This window comes from Uloborus diversus, chromosome 3 (genome assembly GCF_026930045.1).
Source record: "Uloborus diversus isolate 005 chromosome 3, Udiv.v.3.1, whole genome shotgun sequence".
Lineage (NCBI taxonomy): Eukaryota > Metazoa > Arthropoda > Arachnida > Araneae > Uloboridae > Uloborus > Uloborus diversus.
The window spans coordinates 104,471,190-104,484,648 of NC_072733.1; the positions used below are offsets into that span (position 1 = coordinate 104,471,190).

The following is a 13,459-nucleotide window of genomic DNA, read 5'->3' on the forward strand; positions in this document are numbered from 1 at the left end:
GAAATGTATCTTTGATAAGACCTCGATTCCTACAGTTTCCCTGAACAGAATTGCTCAGCTCATTGATATCTTCTACAAAAAATACCTCAATTTCAGATCTCTTGAGATCTTACAACCAAGACAAGGATAAACCCAAGTTTAAAGAAAGGATTGATAAATTTAAAAGTGAAGAAGGAAACTCTTTGACATCTCTGCCTGTAAGTGCGTAAAGAATGTTATTTGCACTTGTAAAAAGACCCCAGACATTTGTGAATGTCCAATTTACATGAAATGTACGTGTGAAAAATCTGAGAAGATACTGATCTCTGAACAAAGATTTCTCTATCTTCAGAGGAAACATGGCATAGGAAAAATTGGAACTTTGGACCAAATGATTTGTCAAATCGTGACCCCGGCCCACTCTCGCATTCTAGATGGCTCACTTGTGCAAATAGAGTTCTTAGTTTTCTGCACTATTACGATTCGAAAGTAAAAACTTTGTTTTTTTCGTTCTACCCTAACGTATATACTTGAGTAGGCACGTGCACGCATGTATCTGATGCATACATGTATCTACTCGTATATGAACGTGTTTACTAATGTTTACATGACAGGTATATACTCGTGTATACACACCTATGCTTGTGCATATACTTGTAATTATAAAAATAACAAATATACAAATATTATGGTTGTTTATAATGGTTTTGCATCTGTTTTTAACTATGACCTCTTTACCCCATGCTATGACCACTTTCCCCCACCCCATGGGGCTAAGTGGTCATAAATACAAAGGGAAAAGAAAGTGTTATAAAACTACTAAAATCAATATTTACAGTCGAACCTCCATATATCGAACTTCCACATATCGAAATTTTCTATATCGATATAGAAAATTTCGATACATTCATTACATAGAAAAATTGTTTCTATATATCGAAAAAAATCTCTATATATCGAAATTACTTACATTTTAATATTTTAGGAGTTTTTAAGGTAAAATAAAATCGTTTCCATGTATCGAAATTTCTATATATCGAATTTTTTTCCGGAAATTTGCTACTTCGATATATAGAGGTCCGACTGTATTTTCCTAAAACTCAGTGTACTGTGTTCTTTAATAATGCAATGTAAAATAAAAACAAAAAAAGTTTAAATGTTTGAAGAATTTATTGTATCTATTATTCACATAAGTTGAAAACCTACGATTTTATGACCACTTTACCCCACCAGACCCTATAAAATATTATGTGAATAAGAAAATCATATCTTCATGATAAGTTTTATTGATTTTACTTTTGGGAGGGGGCCCGCCTAAAATCCGCAACTGGGGCGAGCCATTTAGATATGGGGTATCTAATAACCTATGCAGGATATATTATCAAATTAGCTATTAAATACATAATCAAAAATGGTAATTTTTCAATAATGACGTAGTTACCGCAAATGAGCAATGAGAATAATATATAATGTGCATGTATTTTTCTTCTAAGAATCTGTAATCGTAATTAAAATCACAATTGGCACATGATAATTGTAAAAGATTACATTTTTAAAATAATCTAATCATTACTGTAATCGTAATTACTCTTTTGCAGAAGATTATAAACATAATCTCCTATTTGTCAAGCTTGTAATCATAGTCGATTACATTCTTTCGTAATTGACTCCAAGCCTGGTACCATTGAAGCAATGCATTGTGTAAAAATATCTTTCTACTAGAATATTTAAATGACGAGAAAAAAAAAAAGTCCAAGAACACTTGGAGTAGGCATAAAATTTCGTTTATACCTGCATTTTTGAATCCCCAAAAGATGATGATGCAGTCGGAAAATGTATAAAATTATGAAAACACATTCATGCAACTCTGAGATCTCATAAAAAAAATTAATGCCAAATTTTCACCTATCAAAAAAAATTTTTTTGATCCCAATATAATAAAAGAAAACTACTTTTTTCAATGTGGTTGACAAGCTATCTCAAGTTCAAAAGAATCGATTTATTTGAAATTTGGTACAGACTTACTTAATACTATCAATTTTGTCCCTACTTAGAGGTTTCTGTATTTTTGTTTATTTACTATTTAAAAAAAAAAACTAAAGTTGAAAAAAGGGGCAAAAATGACCTTTTTTTCAAAAAGACGCCATTTTATGCAAATTTTTTTTTTACAAATCGGCTATGTCCAGATGGTTCTACATGCTTGTGTAATAATAATCAACCTTAATTTCATGTTTTAGATCACCAGGAGGATTGGAATCGTGTCAACCAGTAGACACGGTTTTTCCCTCCGAGTCCCCACTTTGCCCGCAGCTACTGATTTCAATTTTGAATTCCCCCCCCCACTTTTATAGTATCAGTGACAAACTGATAAAAAATTGCTACTAAAATGTTAGTAGTTTTTTTATTGCGCCCACAAAATCGCCTGCAAATCGAGCCGCTGGACTAGAATACCCAAATAAGAGTATTTTCATTTCAGTTTGTACTGAGGCTTTTAATTAAAATGATTTTTTTTTCTTTGATAAAAAAATTGTATTCCTTCCCTGGCATTAAACCAGGAGAAATAATGTCTACAATGGTAAACATAATGATTATCTTAAAACCTTCTGGTCTTGTTTCTATAATTGTTGTCACTTATACATTAGATAAATAATTTAAATGATTTGTAACTTTTTTAAATCTTTAAACCAGGGATGAGATTTTTCTGGCTGTTTTTGATTCCCGATTTCTCATTTTTTCTATTTTTCACCTTCAAATCTTCATTCTCCTCGATATCGGCAAAAAACGTATGTTTTGGAATCGTGCCATTGACGTCAAACATGTGCTGTGCAAAAAGTTGCATGCCTCATTTGAGATTTTCAATCTTTTTGCATCCTGCAAGTATTTCAGTTATTTTTAATGTTGGGTGGTTTTTACTATATGCTACCTTATATCTGCTTTTTTTATTCATCAGTTCAATATTATTTTTATTTCTTATATTTATTTTAGTACAAATGAAAAAGTCTATCAAAAAATGTGGCTTAGCACCCACAATCTCGAATTTTATTGAAACTTGGCATGGTTACTTTTTTTTGAGTGTTTAAGAAAGTGTAAGAAGTATTTATGGTGAATCTCAAATGGTTTAGGCTCTACAGCCTACTAAAAGTTTTGAAATTTCATGATTAAATGAGGCAGCTGCAAGTTGTTCTTTTGATTCCAAAATCGTATTAGGAAGTTTTTAAAAACAAATTTTGAGTTTCAAAGCAAGTGAAAAGATAACCAATCGTTAATATACATATATATGTATTTACAATTCTTACTATGAAAAGAATGTTCTAAAACATAAAGAAATTTAAAAATTTTCTCTCTGTTATAAATTTTTACCTTACAAACAGACCCAATTTTAAAATTTATGTTCTCCCTCATTTAACACTATAAACTCAAATGTTTTTAATTAAAAAAAATGTATTTTTCTCTAAAATATATGAAAAGTTGACACTATTGTGTGATGCAGCCAAGATTGACCTCTGGCTCCCCCAACCCTTTGTTCAAGGAATGGTTAGAAATTGTTGCCTCTTTTTGAAAATTTAGATTTATTTAGGAATAAACACTCTTGCAGGAAATGGTTCAATGCAGCAAATTGTACAAAATTATTCTTATACTTAAATACGTATTACCTTTTAAACTGGTAATTTAGCTAGTTTTTGTTGAATTTTTGAATATCATGGCTTCCAGGTTCTATTTTGATGCCGTTTTGGATATCATTTTCACGAATTATTTTGGATATCATCCCTTTTTGAAATTTTTTTTGGATTTCCTCCTCTTTGCTCTCCGACCACTCTCATCCCTGTTAAATAAAATATGCATTGATCTTTTAATTTTTAAAGTTGCATAATGTACATCATACACAGTCCAGTCACATTAATGTGACCATTTGTCAAAAGCCAGAATAACCACCTTTGGCAGAGCGGACTGCTGCGAGATGTGCAGGAAGAGAGTCACTTAGGTCCCTGAAGTTTTTCTCTGGGATGCTGAGCCATGCCGACTCTAATGCCGTGGCCAGCTGCACTAGATTACGCGGTTGAGGATCCATGGCGCGAACAACTTGATCGAGATGGTCCCACAGATGCTCGATTGGGTTTAAGTCAGGTGAGTTTGCTGGCCAGGGGAGGACGGTAAACTCATCCTGGTGCTTTTCGAACCACGCACGTACACTGGCAGCTGTATGGCATCTCGCATTGTCCTGCTGGAAGATGCCATCATCCTAAGGAAAAACAAAGCGCATGTAGGGGTGGACATGGTCCGCAAGGACAGATGCGTACTTGTATTGATCCATCATGTCTTCCACAATGATCAGTGAACCCAGAGAATGCCAGGAAAACATTTCCTAGACCATAATGCTCCCGCCTCCAGCTTGGACCGTTCCGGCAATGGTTGCAGGGTGGTTCCTTTCAGAGGTTTCACGCCTTATACGCCAATGTCCATCTGTCTGATGGAGCATAAAACGCGATTCATCTGAAAACGCTACCTGTCTCCACTCAGTAGACGTCCAGCTGCTGTACTGGCGTGCAAATTCTAGCCTTCGTTGTCGATGAACAGCAGTCAGCATAGGTGCACGAACCAGGCGTCTGCTTCGGAAGCCCTGACGCAGCAGTGTTCGCTGAATAGTAGTTTGGGAGACACTTTTGGTAGCCCCTTGGTTCATTTTGGTGGTCAGTTGCTCAACGGTAGCCCGTCTATCTGCCCGAACGCATCTCCACAACCGTCATTCGCCTCTGTCATCTATGGCCCGTGGTGCACCACATTTGCCACGTCGCTGATTTAGGACAGTCCCATTTTGCCATGCACGGTACACTTTTACCACAGCAGCACACGAACAGTTCACAAACTCAGCCAGTTCGGAAATGCTTCCACCCTTGGCCCGAAAGCCAATGATCATGCCCTTTTGGACGTCGGATAAATCGCTTCATTTCTGCATTACGCCAACGATTGAAATGTTTTCCTAAGTCCTCACACACCCTTTATATATGCTCAACTGCACTGTGCTGCCACCTGCCTTCTGTGATTGGTTATTTAACTCTGACGTGGAAAGTACGTGGTGGTCACATTAATGTGACTGGACTGTGTATAATTAATTATATCAGAATAATAACTCATGTTATTCTTAATATTTTCCGTCTTGAACACATCACCAAACTTGCACCATGCTTCCCATCCTGTATCAGTGATGTTTTGTTAAGACGCATTGAACTTTTTTTGGGCACACTTTTGCGTACCAAACCAAGAAAGCTACTAATTCAAGTAACAAAAGCAGTCCTTTCTAAAAAGCACAACTTCTTTCTATTTGACACTAAAATTTTACTTTTGGAAGAATAAAGTTAATTCCGCGAGATTGAATTTGGTGCAGGATTGGAAACCTTGTTGATGTAGGCCCTAACCCATTCCGGACGGTTACACGCGAGTTGTGCGTACAGGCCGGGCAATTTCTGCTGCTAAGCCTATTACCCAATTTCAGAAAGTATGCATTACATAATCATGGATAAAATGCACATTTAACGTACAAATCAAACCATTTTTTAATATATGATGAAATATATCATATTAATCATAACAAAAAAAAAATTGAAGAAAATAATTGGTATTTAACAATAAAAATACAAAGTCTAGAGTTTTTTACTATAATTAATAGTACCAAAATTAAACAATATATTTTGTACAAAAGAGGAAAAGCATTTTTGCTTCATATTCATTGGTCTGGCCAGAGGAAATTTGGGTCCATTAACAGACCCTTCACAAAATCCTGATCAACCAAAACGGACCCTTCACAAAATTCTGATAAACATAAACCGATCTTTCACAAATTTTTTTTTGAAAGAGCAAATCTCAAATCAATAGCGCAGTATATTTCAGTGTTTAAAAACGATAATGTTTGGAACCTTTTTGAAGTTAAATTAGAGGGATAAACTTATATAAAATCTGCTCATTTTGCAAAAAAAAAAACAACAAAAAAATGCACTCTTGTGATGCTCCTGCAAGCGATAAATTATTACTACAGCAAAATAAATATAATGCTTGTTGTTGGTTTCTTTGAAAGAAATTAACAGCTGAAAGTCAGTTTGGTTTATAATTTTGCTTGTTTTATGTAGCAGTGTTATAAACTTCACTGAAAAAGCGTCAGCCTTTTCTGAATAGGCACTGTAAGCACTTTTCTCCCCACTCAGGATTTAATGGACAATAATATACAGAGAAATGAACTTAGAACTACAAAGGATAGTAGGGGAGGGGAGAAAATGTGATAGTTTCAGATAGGGTTATCAACTTCAAACTTATCGCCACTTAGCGTCTGGTGGTGCAATGTTTATTTTGCTAGAAAATTATATGGGTTTTATTTTTCGATGCTAAAAAGGATAATTAAATTTAAATAAACTTTTATTTACCATTTTTTTCTTTAGATGCCTACATTTTGAAAAACGCAATCTTTTTACATCCAATATGAGAATTATATATTTTATTCTTTTTTCAAGCTAGCTTCGCTTTATTACGATGCAAATAAATGAAAAGTCTATTTTTGTAACGTTTTATTTTAAGTTTTTAAAGCAGAATTCAATTTTCTTTTAAGAGACAAAAATTAAAATGCTGAATTGATGGTTTATTTTTATTACTTTTTTTTTCAGCTGTGTCCAGATATTAATGATATGTTTTATCATAGGACTTGAAAATGCAGTTCTAAACTAGTTTTATCAAAAATATTTATTTTACAAGCAATTTTTATACTTTTGATGCCTTCACTTTGAGGATTGTGATCTCTTTGCATCCGCTATGGGAATCGGATTTTTCGAATTTGCGATGTTTAGTACGTTTTTTTAAGAGGTAAACAAATAATATATTTTTTTATTTTTGTAAAAATCACGGAGTTTATACGTTTCCAACAATTTTTTGTGCTCTTTAACAGTTTCTTGGTTCAAAAAGTTAAATGCTGAACCCCTGCCTGAAATAACATTTCTAATATAATTTAACATAATATAGAATGGTAAATAAATATTGATACTTGAGGGGTGCTCATCTCCCAGAGAGCGATGTCCCCCCCCCCCTCCGAATACTCGAAAAACACTCGTCAATAACGCCGTTTGCGCCATAACAAAATTCTAAAATTTCGTTTTTACAAAAAAAATTTTTTTTTTTTGCAAAAATTATTTGATTTTTCACAAACAAACCCTGTGAAAAATCCTGGACAGACCCCTGATATTACTAGGAAATACTTAAAAAGTATTGTAACAATTAATATTTCAAAGCCAGATGAAAAATTTCAAAGCAGGAATCATTGTGCATTTTACACTCATAGGTAGTGTTCAATCTTTTATTGTGCTTTGAGCAAACTACACATCTCTAAGTTCCATGCCTAACATGTTTACATTGGCTAAACAAACATCTAAAAGTAAAACCCCTTGCTTCAAGATCTCCCATGAAATCCCATTTTAAAATGGAATCGAAACGACAAACAATCGTTTCAAAATGAGTATGAGTTTCCCTTTTAACTTGCTAGCTCATGTTCATATTTTCGACGGACCCCACTCTGGTCATCCGAGAGAGGGAAATATTAATGTTCGAGACCAATCATTTGGACGGAACATGGATAAGTAACGCAATCTGATAGTAAACATTTCCCGAACGGGCTAAGAATCCAACCCCTGTGAGGAACGAAGAGAAAAAATTGCAAGATTTGGATAATTGGTATTAATGAGAATCACACACTGGAGAGAACATGAAACAAATTAATGCTTTGTATTTCTGTGTAAAATATGGCACAATTCTGTGAAAACCATTGTTCTATGTAGTCAGTCTTGTCCCGATAAATATCGAGCATTAGAATTGCAATCTTAAGTATGAAAAGAAAACAGCAAAATTAAATTTCTTACCTGTGATAGCTACAATAACATACTGAAATTTTTCAATTAAACTAGACTGTTAAAATAGTGTTTTTAATAATCATATTTTCAGTAATTTTGTTGAAAGTTCTCAGCTTTGAGAATAAATGGTATTGGTGTATTATTGAAATTGCTCAAATATTTAACTTTTCATGCTAGAAATATTTCTTTTATAGCAGTTTGATTTTTAATTTTAGGCATTTGATGATGCAATAGCAGAGCTTGATACATTAAATGAAGACTCTTACAAAGATAGCACCTTAATAATGCAGCTCCTTAGAGATAATCTCACGGTAATTTTAACTTAAATACTATGATTTTTTTATTTACTTTTGTCAGTAAAAGTAGATTAATGTATGAAATTTTGTGAAATAGTTTTAAATACATTTCATGACCTTGTTTTCAATTCATAATAGCAACTAGACAGCTGTATTAAATGTTGCATCAATAATTAAGCATCATTAATTTTTGTATGGTGTTTATTTATGCCTACAGTAGTCATTTATGTCTATACCTGTTGTTTTTATTAAATTCGAACAAGAGAAAAAAAATGCCTTGCATTTACTTTTTAACTTGATTCATAAACTGTGCCCCGTGAAGATGATCACCTTCCACCAGTGCCGGCAGAAGACTTCTGGGCCATGGGAAAAACTGAAATTGTCGCCCTTATCATTATAACTTTTAAAAAAAGTGTTTTCATCAGTTGTCTTTCTGGAGCAGTCATCTAGAGCACTCTTCAATTGCTATGTAGAAAACTATTTCACTTTTTTTTTTTTTGAATATTTATGAGGAAAATTTTTATGTTTTGAATTTGAAATATTTCATCCAGATAATTATTTATTCTATTCAGAAATGCAACCAAAGAGGAGCTTTTAGAGACCATCACCCCTTCACCCTCCAGAATGTTGAGTTGAATGTTTTTCAATAAGACTGTATCTTTAGAAAATAAAATGATTTTAATTTGAAAAAAAAAAAGTTTGCGGGAAAATGTTGATTTCTTTCAAAAAGAAATTATCAAAATTTCAACGTTGCATCTTATTGGTGAGCTAAATGTTTTCTTCCTGGTAACCTCTTTCATTGCTTCCTTTTTTTTTTTCCTAGTTCGTCTGAAGATAAAAAAAAAATGTTTAAAATTCTAAAAAGGGTGCCCATCCCCCTCAAGTTCAATGGCGCAAATCCCTCTCAAAAATTTTCTCAATCCTCTTTCTCTTTTTTATTTTTTAGCTCTTTTTTATTTCATTTTTTAGTTCTTTGTTTTTAATTGTTATTGTTTTATTAGAAAAATTCTGTGCTACAGCAATCTCATACACACAATAAATAAATGAAATAAAATTTAAATGTAATAAAGTAAAATAATTTAAATTAAAATAAATCAGTAATTGAATTTAAATAATTTTTTAAAAAATATCCCCCCCCCCCCAAAAAAAAAACTCTTGATGGTGCAACTTGAGCTATATTCCCCTCCTGTGGGCACCCTTGTTGAAACCCTCTGTCACCAAGTTATGTCTGTAGTATCACATAGTGGAAATGTTTCTGATGTAATAGTAACCATAAAACCAAATGGTAATCCTAAAAATATTTATCATAGCAACTTCCCTCTTATTTATTTCCAGTATATACATTTGAATTGACTCTTTTCAAGCTCCTTTATGCTTTCTGCTTTTTCCTTTAAAACATCCTCAGACTTGTCTATTTCATTCATACAGGATATTTATATATATGTTCTGTATACATATGTGTGTGCATATATGTATAGATATTATGCACACATGTGTACCACACATGCTTATAGTTATCTTCAAAAAAAGAAATCTTTATATATGTTTTTAATTAGCAGTTCTTGCAAAAATGCAACCATTATGAAAACCAATTGTTTTTTCTTTCACTGCTTGAAAATTTACCTCAATTTTTCATTTTGCTAGTTTTGAATCTTTCTTCAATTCAGTTTTCACTACAGCTGTTCAAGACCAATCGGAAGAAAGAGTTCTGACAGCTCAATTTTTAAGAGCTTTTACCAGTGGAGAGATCAGGATAAGGTTGATCAAATTTTGACATGAGTAGTAGGGTGGAGTGAAAAATCAAAATCTGATAAATGCTAAGTAATAGTGCGGAAAAGTTGCCTTTTGTTGAGGTATTTAGTCATGCAAAAGGATTTCAACAGAAAAAAATATCTTGGTCGTTCCCGCCTTGAAGTTGACCATTGTGTAAAAACTGGAAGAAGTTACAATAATTTCATCAAAATTTGACACTTAACAGTAGGCGTTTGGTGTACATTACACACTGCATAAGATCATTTTAATAATAAACTATAACTTTAAAGTTCCATACATGCCTTGAATTTGACAAATATAGTGTCAAAATTGAATAACATTGCGATTCTCTGTACATTGAGGAAAAAGTATTAGGAATTATTTGTAAACATTTGCTTTCATATTAATTTATTCTTACTTAGATGAGGAAAAAATAAGCAATGAAAGCATTTCATATCCAGTAAAAAAAAGGCACTTTTAGTCTGAAACTTTAGTTCAAAAAGTAAAATTTACGTATGATTAGGAACAATGGTTAAGTGTAAAAATTTGAAAACATAAATGTAATTTGCAACAGCCAACATAAGTCACACCATCAAAACAAAAGTTGCTAAGTAAATTTTAATATTTTTTAAGCCCTCAAACTAATTCCGTTGATTACTATAAAACATAATTTAGCATGCGAGTTGAACTAGATTTGAATCCTGACGATTTTCAGTCTTAGGGTTATATTGTGGCATCATATTTCTGAATTCTAATTTGACTCGAATATGTCGATCCCTCTTGGTTAGACAACAAACTATAGCTTTATCTAATTTTACATATTGTCTCACTGTTTTATCGCATGTGATGTTTTGAAAACCATAAAATTCACAGGGGTGATTGTGTTCCGGTATTTACATCTTGATTTCCGGTATCTTCATCTTCGAAAATACTGGAACCATCCTATATTTTCAGAAAAACCCGCTTTTGTAAAATTTAGGTCAATGTTTAATGAAACGCGGAAAGTCCAAATTTAAGACGTTTCGTTTGGTATAAAGCGTAAGCTACCGTCATGTTTTGCAATCTCTATGGTAATTATTGAAGAACAGCTGGGGTGAGAGATGGAATAAAGGCTAGATAAGAAGAGAAAGGAGCGTTACTTGATATTTTTCCCCTTAATATTTTCTTTTCAAGATGTCTAATATCGTTTCTCTGTTGCATATCTTAATATGCAGATGATGTAACTAGGGTTGCCCATTCCCCCCGACTGCGATGGCACCCCTCAATTTTACCAAGCCCCCTTTTCCCTCAAGAATTGCCACCCACTAATAAAAAGACTTAAATTCTTCTAAATTAATTTCTCCAAAAGTTTCTGTGGTATAATCTGCTTCATGACGATCCCTCCCCCTCCCCTCCCCACACAAACACATGAAAATCCTTGCTATAACTATATTATTAGATTAAATTGCTGAAATATTTATTCACCAAGATGGCCTATGGCTTTTCTCTATTGTAGATGCTTATGTAATAGGCTTTACAGTCCCCCCCCCCAATAAATGTTGAATTTAACGACTTATATATATCGAAAATATCGATATTTGGAGAGCGATATATCGTGGCATTAAAATTCGGATATCGCCTAGCCCTATTGCGCAGTGATCATAATACATTCTGCCACTTTTGCCCCAAACTTATTTAATTCTGAAATATTTATGCACTTTTAGAAAATGAATGTAATAAATGGTTAAGGATTCAGATACAATGGAGGAAAATAAAACATTCTTTGAAAAATTTTTAGAAATGAGAAAAATTAAAAGAATTTAATTCTCTCCATGCACATGGACATATTAAGTCCAATTAAAACTTCGAGTTTTAGCCCCAAGAAATAATTATGTATATAAATAATGTGTGCATACATGTAATGTGTATATGTATGCCCATAAAAACACTTTCTTCTTGGAAAAAAGTTCAGGTATTTTTTCATGGAGTCACAATCACCCCCTGAATTCAATAGGTACGACATCAAGCACCATTTCTTTCAAAGTTTTATCTGAAATTCCAATTTTGGAAAGGTGGAGCCAAGTTTTGCCACTTCTGCTTATCGATGAGCTCATGGTAGTCTCTCAGTTTCGAAATTTAAATCTGAAATTATAAATTTTTAATGTCCAGTCGAATTTTTCGTCGTAATCCGATGCAAACAAAGTTCTCTTACGATCATCTGCATTCCTCAGTGTTATATTTGTTAGATTCTCTAAGTAACCAGTATGCGGAACTACAGTAATGTTGATGATCAAAACGTCATCTGAGAACATGGTTTTAGTTGGAGTACAATGGCAAAGTTAAAGAATTCGATTTCACAATGAAAATTTCTAATTTCATATTTCAATGCTGAGAGATTACCTCGAGCTCAAAGTAGGTGGATCCTCCACCTAAAATAGGAATTTCAGATAAAACTTTGAAAGAAATGGTACTTGATTTGGAGTACCTACTGAATTGTCTGATATCCAAAACCTTACTTTATACTAAAACAGTGAAACCATGCGTAACATTAGACAAAGAAGCGGTCAACCAGTGTCTAAAAAAGACGGATTTCTTAGAATCCAGAAATATTACCCCACAAAGCATCACTAAGGCCCAAACATTGTTAGGATTAAAGATAATAAGTCCCAGTCGCCAGTCAAACTATACTTTATTGCAGGAAATGTAGTTACAAAAATCATTAAAATTTATTTAGTAACTTTTTTTGCTTTAAGGTTTGACTTATGTGGGATGTTGTAAGCTATATTTATTCAAAATTTTTTACTCTACCTACGTTCTTTATAGTACGCACATTTTTCACCAAAGTTATGTGCTTACGTTTTTTATCACACGCAAATTTTTCATTTTGTTATGTGCTAAGTGGATAATCAACATTTTCTTTCTCTATGTAAGAAATGCTTTTGTTACTTTTTTTTTTCTTTTTTTGGTATCCATAAGGATTAATATGAGAGCACATCTTCATAAATAATAACTTCTGATACTTTTCCCTGAGTACGGAACCTTATGATGTAGGTCAATTTTTACGCTATATTGGTCAAATTCAAAGCATGTGTGGAACTTTAAAATATAGTTGATCATTAAAATGATCATATGCGGTGCTCATTCTTCACAAAAAAACTACTCTTAACTGATATTACATCAAATTTTTAATTTTGATGATATTATTGTAACTTTTTTCCAGTTTTTGTGCTATAATGATCAACTTCAAGGCACGAGCGACCCCTCAAGATATTTTTTTCTGTCGAAACCCTTTTCTTGTCTAAATATCTCTACAAAAGTCGAGTGTTCTGCACTATTACTTAATGTAATCAGATTATGATTTTTTTTTCACTCCACCCTAGTGAGTAGATCCCAGAACTTGCTGTACATATTGTTTATTTGGTAAAGAAATGAGTAAATCAACAATGAAAATGAATTTGCCCTAAAATGATTAAGGTATTACTTAGAAGTGTATTGTCTCCTTTCAAAAAATATACAGCTCTTATTTTTGCTTTCATACTTTTACCACTATGTTCTGACAAATTAAATATG

General features: G+C 32.8%; 1 protein-coding gene across 2 annotated transcripts in view; it reads left to right on the plus strand.

The window, feature by feature from the left end:
- LOC129219426 (14-3-3 protein zeta-like) overlaps nt 1-13,459 on the plus strand; it is a 91,360-nt gene that overhangs the window by 69,353 nt on the left and 8,548 nt on the right. For both annotated transcript variants that reach the window (XM_054853826.1, XM_054853825.1), the window contains one exon: nt 8,078-8,173. In XM_054853826.1, coding sequence (XP_054709801.1) covers nt 8,078-8,173 — 96 coding nt within the window. The remainder of the gene's footprint in view (nt 1-8,077; nt 8,174-13,459) is intronic.